Source organism: Anabrus simplex, chromosome 1, assembly GCF_040414725.1.
Source record: "Anabrus simplex isolate iqAnaSimp1 chromosome 1, ASM4041472v1, whole genome shotgun sequence".
In the NCBI taxonomy this organism is placed as follows: domain Eukaryota; kingdom Metazoa; phylum Arthropoda; class Insecta; order Orthoptera; family Tettigoniidae; genus Anabrus; species Anabrus simplex.
The window spans coordinates 157658931-157676354 of NC_090265.1; the positions used below are offsets into that span (position 1 = coordinate 157658931).

Here is a 17424-nt window from a genome sequence, read left to right on the forward strand (position 1 = left end):
TGTATACGATGTAGAATTCCATAGCGAAGCACGGGTATATCAGCTAGTAAGAAATAAATTGATAGGATATATCTTGTTCAGTTAGGTTTAGAGGGAAGTGTCGGCGGCATGAACAGTAGGACAGTAGAAGAGACGGACAGGTTAGAGTATATGTACTATGCAGTCTTTATGTGGAAATGGAAATGTTGGCAATCGACAGGATGGCATGGATCATCAAACCAGTCTATGGACTGTTGGCTCAAACAACAAGGAGCTCGGTTGTAGAGGCCAAAAACGTACAGATACCGAGCGAACAGAGGGTCCATCGTGTTGGGATCCTATGCTCTGACTGATCTATTCTTCATATGGAAACATTAATCGCACGTAATCGGACTATATGTGGAAACATAAGGGCTACAAAATGAAGAGTTCTTCCCTTACAGAAATGTTGCATTGCCTTCGGGTCCGAGTGTGAAATTCGTCGAACTAGGATTCAAACAGTTCAGGCACTTGAAGTATAGTTTCACACCATAAATATATTGAAACATCTATGCACAAACATCTTTAGAGTAATTGATTCGCGGATTATAGACACTTTTTTTTGCCATTTGCTTTACGTCGCTCCGACGGTTGGTTACGGAAGGCCTAGGAGTGAGAAGGAAGCGGTCGTGGCCTTAATTAAGGTGCAGCCCCAGCGTTTGCCTGGTGTTAAAATGGGAAACCACGGAACACCAATTTCAGGGCTGCCGACAGTGCGATTCGAACCCACTATCTCCCGGATGCAAGCTCACAATTGCGCGACTCTAGCTGCACGGCCAACTCGCCCTGTGGATTATAGACAACACTCTCTCCAGCGCTGGTATACCTTCTGGGAGCACTGCTCCTCGTTATACCTTCTACTGTACTAAATTTAACGCCTTTCTTGATGCAGAACGTCTATTTTGATATTTCTTCATTCTTGCAATAATGTAAAGGTCTCAGGGGCTAAGTCGGGTGAATAGGAGGGATACTGAAGTAAAGAGCATCCATCAAATTGATACGAAACCTCTTGTTTCAGTAGCTCTTGTCATTTAAACCAAAACTGATTAACAGTAGCATGTCTCGTTAAAGCTTTTGAGTCTCGAAAGCCTTCAATAAAACCCTGCTCGATATTTATCAATTGCTACTTCAATGACCTGTGCAGAACACGAATTAATACAAAAGTATATGTTCTTACAGCAATGGGTCATCTAAAGACAGTATCAATCTTCTTCTTTCTGTGTTATATCCGCTTAATGAAAGTAGGTGATAATTTAATTTCTTTAATCGGCCACTGATCGGAACAGTTTGAAGGAAGATTTTCCATACCAGTAATTTACATTATTTAGCCAGGGTGTTCTTATTCTTCCGGAATTTCTCTTGCTTTCAATCTTATGCTCCTTGATGACATGCAAGAGACTCCATTTATCTGGGTGTCACGTGTTGAATGACATGGGCAAAATATTAATGCTTTCCCTTCTTGATGTTTATCAACTTATACACCGCATGTGTCAATAAACCCACAGTTCAAATGCGTCATTTCTCTTTAAGTGTGCGTGTATGAAGGAGCAGCAGCTCTCTGTTCCGTAAAGCAGGATCGGGAAGGTATATCCTTAATCCCAACCCTGCTAATTATCTTTACGTTTCTTGAACTGCCTTCAATAGATATCTGGGTGTGGGAATTTTGCATTGCAAGAAATGTTTAATCTGCCTCTGTGGTGAAGTGGTTAGCGTGATTAGCTACCACCCCCGGAGGCCTGGGTTCGATTCACACCTCAGCCATCCTGGAAGTGGTTTTCCGTGGTTTCCCACTTCTCCTCCAGGCAAATGCCGGGATGGTAACCTAACTTAAGGCCAAGGCCGCTTCCTTCCCTCCTCCTTGTCTATCCCTTCCAATCTTCCCATCCCCCTGCAAGGCCCCTGTTCAACATAGCATGTGAGGCCGCCTGGAAGAGGTACTGGTCATACTCACCAGTTGTATCCCCCGACCCGGAGTCTGAAGCTCTAGGACACTGCCCTTGAGGTGGTAGAGGTGGGATCCCTCGCTGAGTCCGAGGGAAAAACCGACCCTGGAGGGTAAGCAGATTAAGAAAGAAAGAAAGAAAGAAAGAAAGAAAAAAGAAAGAAATGTTTAACGTGTCAATTATAGCATTTAAATACCCTCAAATTAGACTGGTGTCTGCCCGAATCGTACCTGCTCTCTGGGGAATAGAAGAAAAGTGACAAACGCACTGCGTCACCCGGTTAGCTAACGACAATACTGGCGCAACCTCAGTGGTGAACTACATACTACCACTAGTCACTCCTTTGTTTTAGAATTCTTAATTCTATTTTACATAATTTCCATACATCTCCACTTGTAAGCAGATTTCTATCCTCAGATTCCACCGTTGTCTATCTTCTTCAGAAAGATTTCGTGGTACCTCTACATATCGCTCTAGGTATCTCCTTACATCTTCTTAATGATTGGGACCAATTGCTCACTTGCCGGGGTCACAGTTGTTCCTTCATCTGTCGAACATGTCCATACAACCTCAACATTCGAACGTCAGTTCTACTCGTCACCGGGTACTCAGCACCAATCTCTGCGCTTGCAAACTCGTTCCTCAGTCGATCCCATCGGTAGCTCTCTACGCCGTATCCATTTCCATTTCAACTTCCTCAAAATTACTACAATTTAGGGTCCAACTTTCGGATCCGTATGTCAGTATACTTCCAATTACCGTACTGAAAGAGTATATATTTTGTTCGCTTAGATGTATTCCGACTCCAAAACATCACATTCATAGATCTTATGGCTATATTAGCCTGAACTATTCTAGTGTGACCTAACCGAATCATACTGATCAGTTCTGTCCATCACTTCAGGCTTTGACGCTTTAGAACTGACCTGCGCGTCTATGAGCATGGGTTCTACCTGCAATGAATTCTGATTATGAAAACGGCATACACACCCAGCTCCCGAGTCATCGGAATTAACCAATGAAGGTTCAAATCCCCGACCCTACCGGGAATCGAACCCGGGATCTTCTGGATCAAAGGCCAGCACTCTAACCATTTAGTCACGGAGCCGGACTGTCCATCACTCATCGCAGGTATTTAAATTCATCGAGGTTTCTCTGCTGAACAGACTCAAGATTTTTTCTATTACAAGCTGCTTTACGTCGCACCGAAACAGATAAGTCTTTTGGTGATGATGGGATGGAGTGGGAAGGAAGCGACCGTGGCATTAATTAAGGTACAGCCCCAGCATTTGCCTGATGCTAAAATGGGAAACCACGGAAAACCATCTTCAGGTCTGCCGACAGTGGGGTTCGAACCCACTATCTCCCGAATGCAAGCTGTTAACTACGCGACCCAAACCGCACAGCCACCTGCTCGGTACACAGACTCAAGATTCAGATCCTCAACCTGTTCCCTTCCCATGGTAAGGTATTTCTTTTTATTCATATCAACAGATAATTCCACCGCTTGTACGTGTCCACTATTACATTTTGGTGTTCAGCATCATAATTCAGCTAAAAAGAAAGAGATTGGAGTGGTTTTATTTCCTAGTTGTGTATTAAAATAGGTCAAAACGTTGCGATGAGAAACATCATTCATTATATTCATGTTTTTTAATTAATACAACGGTGGAACTTAGGACGAAATTTATCTAAGATATCCCTGCTCTTTGTTGCGCTAGGTGGAGCGCGCGGGAAGCTGACCGGATTGACCTTCTACCCTTGGTTCGTAACGGTTATCATCACGTTATTGAGTGACGTGACAGCCATGATTCTGTTCATCTTAGACATGAACAAGGTAAGAATATATTCTTCTCATCTATCCCCAGCGTGGCAGTCGATATGTTGAGTGATCTAGAGTGATAACTTATTTAGTTCCGTGTATGAGAGCATATGGGCCGTGACGGACAGCATCTGTTGTTGTGCCACCAGTATTGCAATCTGCGTAATTCAACAATAGCATAATATAGGGTTATACAGTACTTACCCTATACATGAAATGTTATCTGTGTGTGTGCTCCTTGATCCTTGAAACACTTTCTCATGTGCATCCATGTTCTGTGTAAGATTTGTGGACCTCTTCTAGAGCTCGCCGTAACTCGCCGCTGCTCTTATAGTGGTGCGTCGACGTGTGTTCCTTGATGATAGATACCGCGTTGCCCGTGGCGGTGAAATCTGGATTGCCGGGTAACCACGTTAATGGTGCTGGTGATGCCGGTGAGCCTCGACCAATTTTGGACAATTTTCTTCAAAAATGTCGTGCACAGATAAACCGTTTCAGCTACACATGATTTTGTAGGTCTATGTGAGCCAGACGCAGCATTAACTACGTCTTCAACATCCTTGAATAACCTGCTGCATGAACAGACCCACTGAAAATATAAGGACCAAAGGAGGCTATCGTAACACATAACATGTAGTGTGCTATGTTCCAACTCAATTATAAAGTGAGGATTTAATTTTTCCCAAAATACTACGTTTCTTTTACACGAACTGCTATTTCTAAGGCACTCATCACTGAAGATAAATGTCGAGCGGGTATCTTCACACAGAATGAGACCGAGATTGCACAGCTAGTTGCATAATGTCAATCCAAGTCTACCCCTAATGGTTCATTGGCGAAAGTATGGCGAAACGGCTTCACGAGGAGGACTTCTTTGTTCTGTGCTCTCCCATAGTTAATTGTGGCATCTCAAGCTTCTGCTGATAGCTTCTTCCTTGATTCTGTTCGGGAACGTTTAATAGGGACGGTAACCGGTGCACATATTTCGAAGTGTGATATTCTTTGTTCAATTAGCAGCATACCCGTAACTGAGCCTAGAGCGAGCACAAGGTTTTCTCAAGCCAGCCTGTTAACTGTTGACTTTGCCTGTTTGCAAACTTCATTTGATACGTCAATCTCTGTTCACTTGCACATTCATAGTAAATTCCGCTGTGCCTAGGTTTGAAATAACCATAGAAATTATTTTATTATCCTCAGAAACTTAGAAAACCATAAACGTTTTGTTTAGTGGTAGAGATCCATAGCATTTGTCCACCTGAACGGATCAATCCGATCATCGTACACCACCCTCCCGTGTCGGAGCGTCTGCCTTAGAAGGGCTGCACCAGGCTAGTAACAGCCGGGAACAATAGAATATAATTTAAATTGTAGTACAGTAATATCTCGCAAACCATACTAGAACCCAGTTCTGAACTGTCCTCTCGATTTACAAATCACTGTCACCTCAACCAAGCACATGTCTCCAACGTAGTCATTTGCAATAATTCTAAATCTACGATTAACATCGATTACTAGCCACAGTCGGTCAGGCTGTTGAGATTTCTATATATCGCAAACTCCACCGACACTACGTTTGATGACGATGCTGTTGCTTTGATAGACGATGAACAGGATAGACGGCTGCTTCGTAGCCGTGTGGCAGTAGTTTGCAAAATTATATTTCGAACTCACACAATTGTAATGCCTGAAAGTTAACCATCTAAGACTCCCTCAACGCCAACTAACACGAACGGTTAACGATGTAATCTGTTTCAAAGTCTCTTACGTGAACAAGGATATCCTGTATATTAAATGAAATCCCAAGTATAACTAGTCTTTGGTTTGTTGAAGTATGTTCTTCATAAACGTCGTATTCATTAGCGTCACATTGGCAGAATAGTGACTTGGCTTAGACTAGTGATTCGACTCCATGGTATGAACACGATTCTGTTGTGATTTGTTGTATTGAAAATGATCTCATCGAATTTTCCTGCTTGTAAATTGTGGATTGTGATCGCACGTGCGAGCACGAAAGGAAATAATACGCGTCTACACATGAACGAGCTACCGAGTGTAATATTTATCGATCATTTAATCAGCGGCGTCAACGATAAATTTAGCACATTTCACTTGTGCAACACACGCGGTTTATCCTTGATTCTACGTCGTTGACCTCTAGCCGTTTGCGGAAACTCAAGCCGCAGTCGAACTCTGCTGTCGCTACCAGTCATCAAACCACTCACCATGGTCATTTGGCTGGGAGCTATGGTCATTTGTTGTTGGCTTCTGCATGCTTCACAGTGTTCATACGCACTCAGCATCTCGATGTATTTCAGAATAACGATGGCACCATTTACGATTCCATATTTGTCGTAATCACCTAACAAGGGGGCATTCCGTACTCGTCACCACCGATTTCGCTCAAATTTATAGAACATGCAGGGCTTGGCTAGAAATGAAAGTACCCGAAGTGAGAACACCAGATGGCCAAGCGTATAGAAAACAAAAATAAAAATAATAATGTTGACGCGGCTCTCGCACCGTATAAGTCACTTACGATAACGCGCACGTCGAGCAGTTGTTGGCGTAGCGGTAAGAGCTCGGACTGGTAATTCGATGGTCGAGGGTTCATCTACCTGTATGGAGACTGGTTTTTTCTGTCAACTTTTATATTATTCATTTTCCAATTATGCAAAGAGGTGAATAATTTATTTATTTATTTATTTATTTATTTATTTATTTATTTATACGCAAAAAGCATAGACAAGGTAAAAAAATTGGGATTTAATTGTCAGAATTTTTTCTACCTGCGCCAAGAATCTATTGTTTGTGTACAGCCGTCAGGAGCAAACTTCACTTGTCAGGTGAAAACGAATCTTACAGCCAAACGACTATTCACGTTTATGGCACATTCTCCAAGGAGGGGAGATAGCCAATAAAGGAGAAAAGAGAAGATTTTCCTTTTGAACACGTCAGGAAAGTTCGCAACTCCAAATTTTCTACAATTGTACGCTCATAAAAAAATGACGTCCTATATGCCTTTTGCATACAAATAAAAAAATTAAAATAAATGAATAATATGAAAATTGAAAAATTATTCTCCACACGGGGAGTCGAACCCACGAGCATCGAATGACCGGTCCGAGCTCTTACCGCCACGCCAACTACTGCTCAGCGTGCGCACCAAGGTAAGTAGCTTATACGGTGCGAGAGCCGCGTCAACATAATTTTTATTTTTATATTCTATACGCTTGGCCATCTGGAGTTCTCACTTTGGGTACTTTCATTTCTAGCCAAGGCCTGCATGTTCTATAAATTTGAGCGAAATCGGTGGTGACGAGTAGGGAATCCCCTCTTGTAAATGTTGTTGCTAGGGGCTTTACGTCGCACCGACACAGGCAGGTCTTATGGCGACGATGGGATAGGAAAAGCCTAGGAGTTGGAAGGAAGCGGCCGTGGCCTTAATTAAGGTACAGCCCCAGCATTTGCCTGGTGTGAAAATAGGAAACCACGGAAAACCATTTTCAGGGCTGCCGATAGTGGGATTCGAACCTACTATCTCCCGGATGCAAGCTCACAGTCGCACGCACGGCCAACTCGCCCGGTCCTTGTAAGTGTAGCCCGTGGTAAGTACATATATAGAAGGTCGTTCGGGATCTCTGGTTACAAGTCTGAAGGCCGCTGGCGTCGTCGTTATCAATTTGAGCACGTCAAAACGGGGAGTGATGATTCACGTCAGTTCTGAAGACGTGTATGTAGAGCTTCGTGACATTAACTGCAACGATGCCGAAGCGCATTGAACCTTACTTGGAGGGCCACATAACAGCCCTTTCATCATCATCATCATCTGTTTACCCTCCAGGGTCGGCCTTTCCCTCGGACACAGCGAGGGATCCCACCTCTACCGCTTCAAGGGCAGTGTCCTGGAGCTTCAGACTCTCGGTCGGGGATACAACTGGGGAGAATGACCAGTACCTCGCCCAGGCGGCCTCACCTGCTATGCTGAACAGGGGCCTTGTGGAGGGATGGGAAGATTGGAAGGGATAGACAAGGAAGAGGGAAGGAAGCGGCCGTGGCCTTATGTTAGGTACCATCCCGGCATTCGCCTGGAGGAGAAGTGGGAAACCACGGAAAACCACTTCCAGGATGGCTGAGGTGGGAATCGAACCCACCTCTACTCACTTGACCTCCCGAGGCTGAGTGGACCCCGTTCCAGCCCTCATACCACTTTTAAAATTTCGTGGCAGAGCCGGGAATCGAACCCGGACCTCCGGGGGTGACAGCTAATCACGCTAACCACTACACCACAGAGGCGGACTAACAGCCCTTTCCGATGCTAAATATAGCTATTCTGCAATCCAAGGAATGTGCAAGAAGCGTGATTTCTTGACATTACAGAACGAGATCACAGCTGTATTGAATAAAAAAGGCAAAGGCTGACTGGGCTTAATTCCAGAGGGGAAAAAACAGGCAAATCCACGACCAGCCACCGTACACCAGAAGTGGTGAGGAAAGTGAAGGCCCTCGTCTCAGGTGGTAACACTGCCCTCCAAAAGACTATCACACGTAAGCTGGGGGTCTCTGTTTCAACAGTAACATCATAATCAACAAGGACCTGGAATGAGAAAAGTGGCATAAGTGTCGAGTTCACAAGCTGGTACCTCGTCACATTTCGGAACGTCGCACTAACGCAAGAAAGCTGTATGAGCGCTATCTGGTAGAAACTTGCCAGAAAACCCAGACCCTTAAATCAAGATCTATGTACAAGGATCTGGGTTCCAGGGAAGTTCTCAACTCATGAGTCAAACGTTACCCAATTGCAACAGTCAAGTTTTAGGGAGGAAGGAGGTCTGAAATTGCTCTTGGTAAACTGTCAGAGTGTAGTAAATAAACAATTAAAATTCGGTACATTGATGGAATCTTATGAGACGGATGTGGTGATAGGAGTGGAATCGTGGTTGAGAGAAGGGGTGGGTAATAGAGAAGTATTTCCAGAAGGGTATACAGTCTATCGTAGAGACCGAGGAGATAAAAAAGGAGGAGGGGTATTTATTCTGGTGAAGGAAACTTATTGTTCGCATGAATGGTTTACTGATGAAAGGGATGAAATATTAGGGATAAAATTAGTTTGTGATAATATGAAGGAGGTGGGAATTATAGGAACATATAGGCCTGGAAGAGAGGAAAGAGATATGGAAATATTTGAGAAAATAATAGATTATACTCATAAAAACAATAATGATACGGTAATAATTGGGGGAGATCTAAACTTGCCTGAAGTTGAATGGAATGGAGCTGCAAGTGAAGCCCATGAACAGAAACTGGCAAATAAGTTAATTTGGGAGGGAGGATTTACACAGGTAGTACAAGAACCAACTCGTCTCAATAACTTGCTAGATGTATTCTTGGTTAAACCATGGGAAATTGTTGATAAAACTGAGGTAATTGAAGGAATAGGTGACCATAAGGCTGTAATAGTGGATGTAGGACTCGTACCAAAAATGCTTAATAAGAGGGTCACAAAAGACAAGAAATTATACAGAAAAACTAAAGTTGATGAATTTGGGACTTACCTTAAATCACAATTCAGTTGTTGGATAAGTGAAGGGAATAATGTGGATACACTTTGGGCTAAATTTAAAGGAATAATTTGGGAAGGAGAGAAGAGATTTGTACCTGTTAAGAAGGGTAAAATGACCTCAGACCCTGTTTATTACACAAGGGAAATAAGAAAATTAAAAAGAAAATGCAGAATAGTAAACAGGAAAATCAAAGAAGGTAGGGAGAATAGAGAAACTAGAAAACAACTAATGAGGGAACTGAATAGAGTGAAAAAGGAAGCAAAAGAGAATTATATGAATGGCATTCTTCAAGAGGGTAATGACCACAAAGGGAAATGGAAAAAGCTGTATTCATATATTAGGAATCAAAAAGGAAAAGGAATCCAAATTCCTACAATGGTGGGAGAAGGGGGTGAACACTATTTAACAGATACTGAGAAAGCAAACCTCTTTAGTAGGGAATTCCGAGATTCAGTAGAAGATTGTCAGGACTTGGAAACCGTAACAGAAGATAAAGAGGGAGAGACGCAGAGGGAAACAAGAAGCTTCTCATTCACAAATGAAGATATTTTCAGAGAAATCCAACTGCTTCAGCAAGGAAAAGCAGCAGGAAGTGATCAAATTACTGGGGAGGTATTAAAGACAATGGGGTGGTATATAGTGCCTTATTTAAAATTTCTCTTTGACTATGTCATAAACAATAGTGTGATACCAAAGGAATGGAAGGAATCTATAATAATACCAATTTATAAAGGAAAGGGTGATAAAAGGAAACCAGAGAACTACAGACCAATCAGCCTGACCAGTATAGTTTGTAAAATACTGGAGAGTTTAATAGCAAAGTACATCAGAGGGATATGTGATGATAAAAATTGGTTCATGAGGAGCCAGTATGGATTTAGAAAGAAATTTTCTTGCGAGGCACAACTGGTGGGATTTCAGCAGGACATATCAGATCAGTTAGATTCAGGAGGCCAGTTAGATTGCATAGCCATAGATCTTTCCAAAGCCTTTGATAGAGTGGAACATGGAATATTATTAAAGAAATTGGAGGGAATAGGATTGGACGTAAGGGTTATACGTTGGATAAGAACATTTCTAAATTCAAGGGTTCAGAAAGTCAAAGTAGGAAATAATATATCACAGGAAGAGAAAGTCTGGAAGGGAATTGCACAGGGTAGTATAATCGGTCCGTTACTTTTCTTAATATACGCAAATTATTTAGGGAACAATATAAAATCAAAAATTAGATTGTATGCAGATGACATAATTGTTTATAGGGAAATAAATAACATTGAGGATTGTTCAGAATTACAAAGGGACCTTGACAGTATCCAGGAATGGGTTGAAGAAAATAATATGAAGATTAATGGAGCCAAATCAACTGTTACAACTTTTACAAACAGGAGCTTTAAAACTGAATTTGAATATACTTTGGATGAGGTAGTTATCCCAAAAGATGGCAAGTGCAAATACTTAGGCGTAAGATTTGAAAGTAATTTGCACTGGAAGGGTCATGTTGATGACGTTGTTGGGAAAGCATACAGATCGTTACATGTCATAATGAGGCTACTTAAAGGATGCAACAAAGAATTAAAAGAAAAATGTTACTTAAGTATGGTTCGTCCATTATTGGAATATGCAAACAGTGTTTGGGATCCTCACCAAGAATACCTAATAAAAGAACTAGATGGTGTGCAGAGGAAAGCAGCAAGGTTTGTAACAGGGGATTTCAGGAGAAAGAGTAGTGTATCAGAAATGTTAAAGGATTATATAGAGCCTATACAGGAGAAGAAGCATGGGGAGATATCCGTGAGAGGCTTCGGTTGGAAAATAATTATATTGGTAGAACTGACCACAAGTACAAAATTAGAAGGAATTTTAGCAGAAGCGATTGGGGTAAATTTTCTTTCATTGGGAAGGGCGTGAAGGAGTGGAACAGTTTACCAGGGGTAGTGTTTGATCCTTTTCCAAAATCTGTACAGATATTCAAGAAGAGAATAAACAACAGAGATAATAAATTAAATGTTAGAGGGCATTCAACCAGTGCAGGATATTGTAAATAATAAATGTGTGTGATTAAATTAATTCCATCCCCTGGTCTAAGGAGTTTGGACAGCCCAAGTAGGGGACTGCCTGTAGGGGTGAAGTACAGTGGGGACTTCGAGGGCCCTGGGACCGCTACGGTAGCTGTGAAGGCCCTTCAGGAACTCTGAAAAGTGGTGGCAAAAGGGGCTCTGGTTAAGACGCAGCAGGTCGTTATGCTACTTAGGTTCCAAAATGGGTAAAATATAAATATGTAAATAAATTCAATGTTAATTTTAATCTTATACCAGTTGTATAGTATTATTAGAAGTAATTTCACATACCGTACTGTATATGAGTTGACTATGTTTGTAAGATATTATAAGTAGAATTTTGTAAACAATATAAATTTATTAAGGATGATGTGTGTGTTTAATAGAAAAAATTATTAGCATAAATTGTATAATATTGTATTCTAGGAAAATTTTATTCGTCTCCTGTTAATTTAAAATTTAGTGCTTGACAATAATGTATTTTAGTGTACCATTTGCCACCGAGGTAGACACCTCATTTGCAAATAAAGAGATTTTGATTTGATTTGAAGACAGATGGAAAAATATGGTGACATAAGACTAAGAATATGTGTACCTTAGTGACTGTAACAAACGCGGCTCGATTTACTATCGCCCTAGAGACAAAAAAAGATATCAAACATTCTATAAAGAATGCCACGTAAGTTTTCCAAGGGGTTTTATGATCATCGCTGGATACCGCTTCAATGGCAAGTTAACCATGCGCCGTAGCTGCCTCTGTGGATCCGTGGTAGAGTGTCGGCCTCCGGATCCCAAGATAGCGGGTTCAAACCCGGCAGAGGTAGTCGGATTTTTGAAGGGCGGAAAAAAGTCCATTCGACACTCCATGTCGTACGATGTCGGCATGTAAAAGAACTCTGGTGATACATTTGGTATTTACCCGACAAAATTAATTAAATCTCAGCCATAGACCTAGAGTAAACCGGAACGTCGAAATTGACGAGCAGACAGCCAGATGGCGTCAAATCGAAATGTCTGCAAACGGTAGCTGAGGCCATACGATAATTATTATTATTATTACCATTCGCCGTGTCGCTAATAATGTGAAGGTGAACTATAAATACTATCACACGAGGTTTTGACACCCATTTACAACATGGATATCCCAGCACTGTATGGGAGTGCGAAAAAAAATCTGGTATCGATACAAGATAAAGCCACACTTCTTTTTCGATTCCTCTGTCTGTAGAGAGAGTGGAGATGGAAACTGGAATCCGTGCAATTCCTTTTAATGACATTCCGATAAAGGCACCCGAAGAGTCATCCATGGACTTCTGTGCATTTAATAATAGAATTTATTGCAGCCAATGGCCATATGTTACAAGAAATATAGAATAAATAGCTGGTCACGTAAGGACTTCCTCCTCGGGCACTTATCGAGATGGTATCGGTCGCAAGTATTATCGCAGAGAGAGCATACACAGTTTACGGTAGGTGTGTGAAACTTCCTTTTGTACGACAGACTTTATGGTGAAAACCATGTACTGCAAATCTAGTAATAAGATGACGTAACTCGTAGTTGGAAACTGGCCATTCTCTGCTGATCATAGCGTCAGCAGGGTAAAAGTCACTCCAAATCTATGCTTTCTTCCGATAATACTCTTGCAATAGTTACTGATAAGGCGTCGTAGATGATAGTGACAGGCTGAATCTCAGGTCTTCCAAGAACATTGGTTCTCGACATAATTCATAGATCAGTCTGGATGGTGTCCACTTAGAGACGCAAAGCACCCTTTTCATAAAAGTAGCTTTAAGCCTCTTTTTTAAAATTTGATTTAGTGACATGTTTCCATATTAAATGCAGTCCATATGTGATTATTGGTTTTACTTTCATCTGAAGCAACGCTAGAGCAGTTCTCAGAGTTCAGAGAAAATTTTTGCAGGTGCTGAATATCACGAATAGCAAGAATCGCTCCCGCCAACCTCGCCTTAACATGGATAGTGAAAGTTGTTCCGTGAGTTTAAAACGTTATGCCTAGATATTTAAATTTGTTTACTGTTTCCAGCTCTTCACCCTCGTACAGAATGGTCTCAGACTCACTGCGTCTCCCACCTCTTTTCATTGTCATCGTTACTGTTTTCTTTTTGTTTATATTCAATTCGTTGTTTCGAGCCCAAACTAGTAACTTGTCGATGGGTTTCTGAAGTGCATCTCTAAAGCTGATGCGAGAACTATATCCTAAAGAGAGCTTTAGGAAATATACGTCCACGCACTATCTGGAAAGCCTGGGATAAGATAGACACGCTAGCTGTGCAAAAATGCCTGCTGCAATGGAAATTACGTTGTCGGGCTATAGCTAGAAATGCTGGCTTTCCAATTGAGTAAGATCGTTGATGGAGACATTGGTTTTCATAAGCTAATTACCCTTCAAACATTGTGTCCAGAGATCCCGAACGACACTCTGTAATCAAATAAGGCAAGCCACCGTCTCCAGCATGCTCTCCTTCTACAGTTTCGAGGGACTTCGTTCACGAATGTTTCCAATTTAACTCAAGGTCACGTAGGACTGCGTTGTACTGAGTTTCCTCAAAGTAACCATATATCCGGCTACTATAGTAACCATCGTGCTCTGACGTTGCTTTTTGTGCTGCATAGGCTTATGCCTCGACACCGTGAATTTTCCCTGCTCACTTAACTTCACTCGCGAATTCATCCAATTCAACTTGTAGATTATTGCTGAATTGAGATTATATCTTGATTTTTACGAATCGTTTGAAACATCTGTCAACGTTGTATCGCTTCGCATTTTTGAGCTACACTGCTTCGGTTACCAAACGACCCGCCAATTCATTCCTCGACTCTCCCCTTCTGCGAGTCGCTACATGACATCACCTTCTCTAACTCAAGACTTTGGATTCCATGATTCTTTACCTCGCCTGAAAATATGTCGATCGACTTTGAGGAATGGCACCCTAATACTTCAAAGTATAGACGTATTATCGTCAAAATTAGTTAGCCGGACGAAACACCATTATTATTATTATTATTATTATTATTATTATTATTATTATTATTATTATTATTATTATTACTATTAACTTCCCTGATTCAGGAGATGATAACTTGACAGCCGAAACATATAATTTCCCTCTCCCCCTAAACGAAAGGATCATCAGCACATCATCATCATCATCATCATCAGGTATTACTCCAAATACTAGTCTGTTGACATAAAGTGATTCGCGGTCGTACTATCACTGGGAACCCTCTTCATTGTTACGTTGGTACTTGTACTGTATCTTGTAAGAACTGTCTGAGTAATGGTATCTTTGATCTTTCGTAAGGCCGTCAATATAACAATCAGCCATTGCCATTGGAGCCTCCGTGGCTCAGGTGGCAGCGGGTGGCCTCTCATCGCTTGGTTCCATGGTTCAAATCCCGGTCACTCTATGTGAGATTTGTGAGGACAAAGCGAAGGCGAGACAGGTTTACCTCCGGGTACTCCGGTTTTCCCTGTCATCTTTCATTCCAGCAATACTCTCCTATATAATTTCATCTGTCAGTGATTAGCCATTGCCCCAGAGGAGTGCGACAGGCTTCGGCAGCCAGCAAAATTCCTATCCTCGCCGCTAGATGGGGCTTCATTCCATTCCTGACCCGATCGAATGACTGGTTGTTGCTATTTGCTTTACGTCACACCGACACAGATAGGTCTTATGGCGACGATGGAATAGGAAAGGCCTAGGAATGGGAAGGAAGCGGCCGTGGCCTTCATAACGGTACAGCCCCAGCATTTGCCTGGTGTGAAAATGGAAAACAACGGTAACCATATTCAGAGTTGCCGACAGTGGGGTTCAAACCCTCTATCTCACGAATGCAAACTCACAGCTGCGCGTCCCTAACCGCACTGCCAACTCGCCCGGTTCGAATGACTGGAAACAGGCTGAGGATTGTCATTTTTCATCTGTAAGTGGCATAAATGTGGCTCCACTTATAAACTTTAGTTAATTTTATTTATCTACAGTATTTTCAAATGGTACAAACGTTGAAAGATAAAAAACCGCTGAGATTGATAATATTTCTGGATATGTACCAAAGACAATGGGCTGGGATGCGGTGCCGTGTCTGAAATACTTATTTGATTACTGTCTGCTTTAACGAGCTATACTAAATGAATTGAGAGTTGCTATAGTTGCCCCAGTGTACAAAGAAAAGGGTGATTAACATAAGCCGGATAATTACAAGCCAGTCAGCTTAACATTTGTTGCAAAAAAGCTCTGGGAATTATTTTTGTCCGATTATACTAAATTACTAACTGGTTTGTTAAAAGGCAGTTCGGGTTTCGGAAAGATAATTCCAGTGAGGCTCAACTTGTGTGGTCCCAGCAAGATATAGCAGATGTTTTAAATTCAGGAAGTCAAAATGGACTGCATTTTTGATACACTTGGGATTTGCCTGTTGGTTTTTGAGAGAAGTCGAGGGATTGAGAACTGTACGGGGAAGTTAAAACATGAATATAATAAACAGGTTAGAATAGATATAGATCGTAGTAGTTACTTAGGAATGAAAATGGAAGCATAGTGTAGCATAGAGATCTGATTCAAAGTAATGAAACTGTAGCTGAGAGTAATGCCAACGCTGGGATGAATGCTGCCGACAATACAAAACGGCTCTTTCTCTGCAATGTGATCGGAAAGAGGTTGAATTTCTTTATATGGTTTTATTAATGCTTATTCCATTGTGTAGTCTTATAAATTAGATTTCTTAATGATGAATAGTACTTCCAAAAATATAAAAATGGCAGGAAACATAAATTATGTATAGAAAAAATTCAAAATAACATCATTCTTGGTTTGAGATGGCATGAGGGGAATAATTTAATTAATTTCTGGAACTCTTCGTCAAGCCTGATGAAGCATGACTGACTTGAACCGAGTGATGGGGCGAGTTTAACTTAAATGTTAACACCTGTTGTGTTATTAAAAATAGGATATCTAGTATAAAGATCTTGGCTGCACGTAGTTTTAATTGAAGGGTTTGGTGAAAGAAAGGGGTACCTAAAAATACTCCATAATCCGTTTTATCCATGTGTACAGAGGGGTCCAGAAAAATGTAGACACTCTTTAATAGTCAGTGTTAATGGAACAAAATGACACACCGTTACAATACTTGCACGGGGGGGGGGGGGGGAAGATTATTTTATGTGTTCAAAGCGATCCCCATTAGAAGCCAAACAACGTCGATGCAGCTGAACTGCTGACCGAACAGTATTGGCGGTGTGATAGCCGTACAGGACGCCTCGATGGTTTCTCGTAGCTCGTTCAATGTAGCTGGCTTCTGTCGATAAACTTTATTTTTCAAGGCCCCCCATAAGTAGAAATCAAGGGGTGTAAGGTCTGGAGACCGTGGTGGGTACTCGACAGTTCTTCGCGACCTATCCATCTTCCAGGTAGATTTTCATCCCATTAGGCTCTGGCATCCCTGTGGTAGTGAGGCGGAGCGCCATCTTGTTGTAGGTAAAATCTTTAATTTCCCGTCACCTCTCGGATGGCAGGTAAAATCGATGTTTACAGCATATGAAGATCCACCGTACCACTTATGGTACCTTCAAAGAAGAATGGGCCAATCAAACCGCTCGATGACTGACCACACCACACATTAACACCGGGTAGATTAACACGTTTCTCCACGTGAACGTAAGGATTTTCAGGAGCCCAGTTCACGCAGTTGTGGCGGTTTACAGTACCGTTCAGTATGAATTCCACCTCGTCAGATCAGATAACCATCGCTGCAAACCGTTCATTCTCGCGAATCATGCCTTCAAACCACTCGCAATACTTCATCCTTCGATCCTGGTCGTCCTCGTTCATCGCGTGCAGCGATATTGGAATGTACATTTTCCGCTTTGCAGCCTTCAGAATTCGTCGTACGGTTGATCGGCTTACCTCGCTTTCACGTGCACCCTGATTCACAGATTTTTGTAGTCCTAGTAAAATATGCAACACAGCAGCACTGGAAGCTGGACCTTTTGATGTTTTTGGTC

The 17424-nt window shown here is 41.8% G+C and overlaps 1 protein-coding gene across 1 annotated transcript in view; it reads left to right on the plus strand.

The window, feature by feature from the left end:
• LOC136863318 (uncharacterized) overlaps positions 1-17424 on the plus strand; it is a 109234-nt gene that overhangs the window by 76296 nt on the left and 15514 nt on the right. The window contains exon 4 of the mRNA XM_067139707.2: positions 3683-3798. Coding sequence (XP_066995808.2) covers positions 3683-3798 — 116 coding nt within the window. The remainder of the gene's footprint in view (positions 1-3682; positions 3799-17424) is intronic.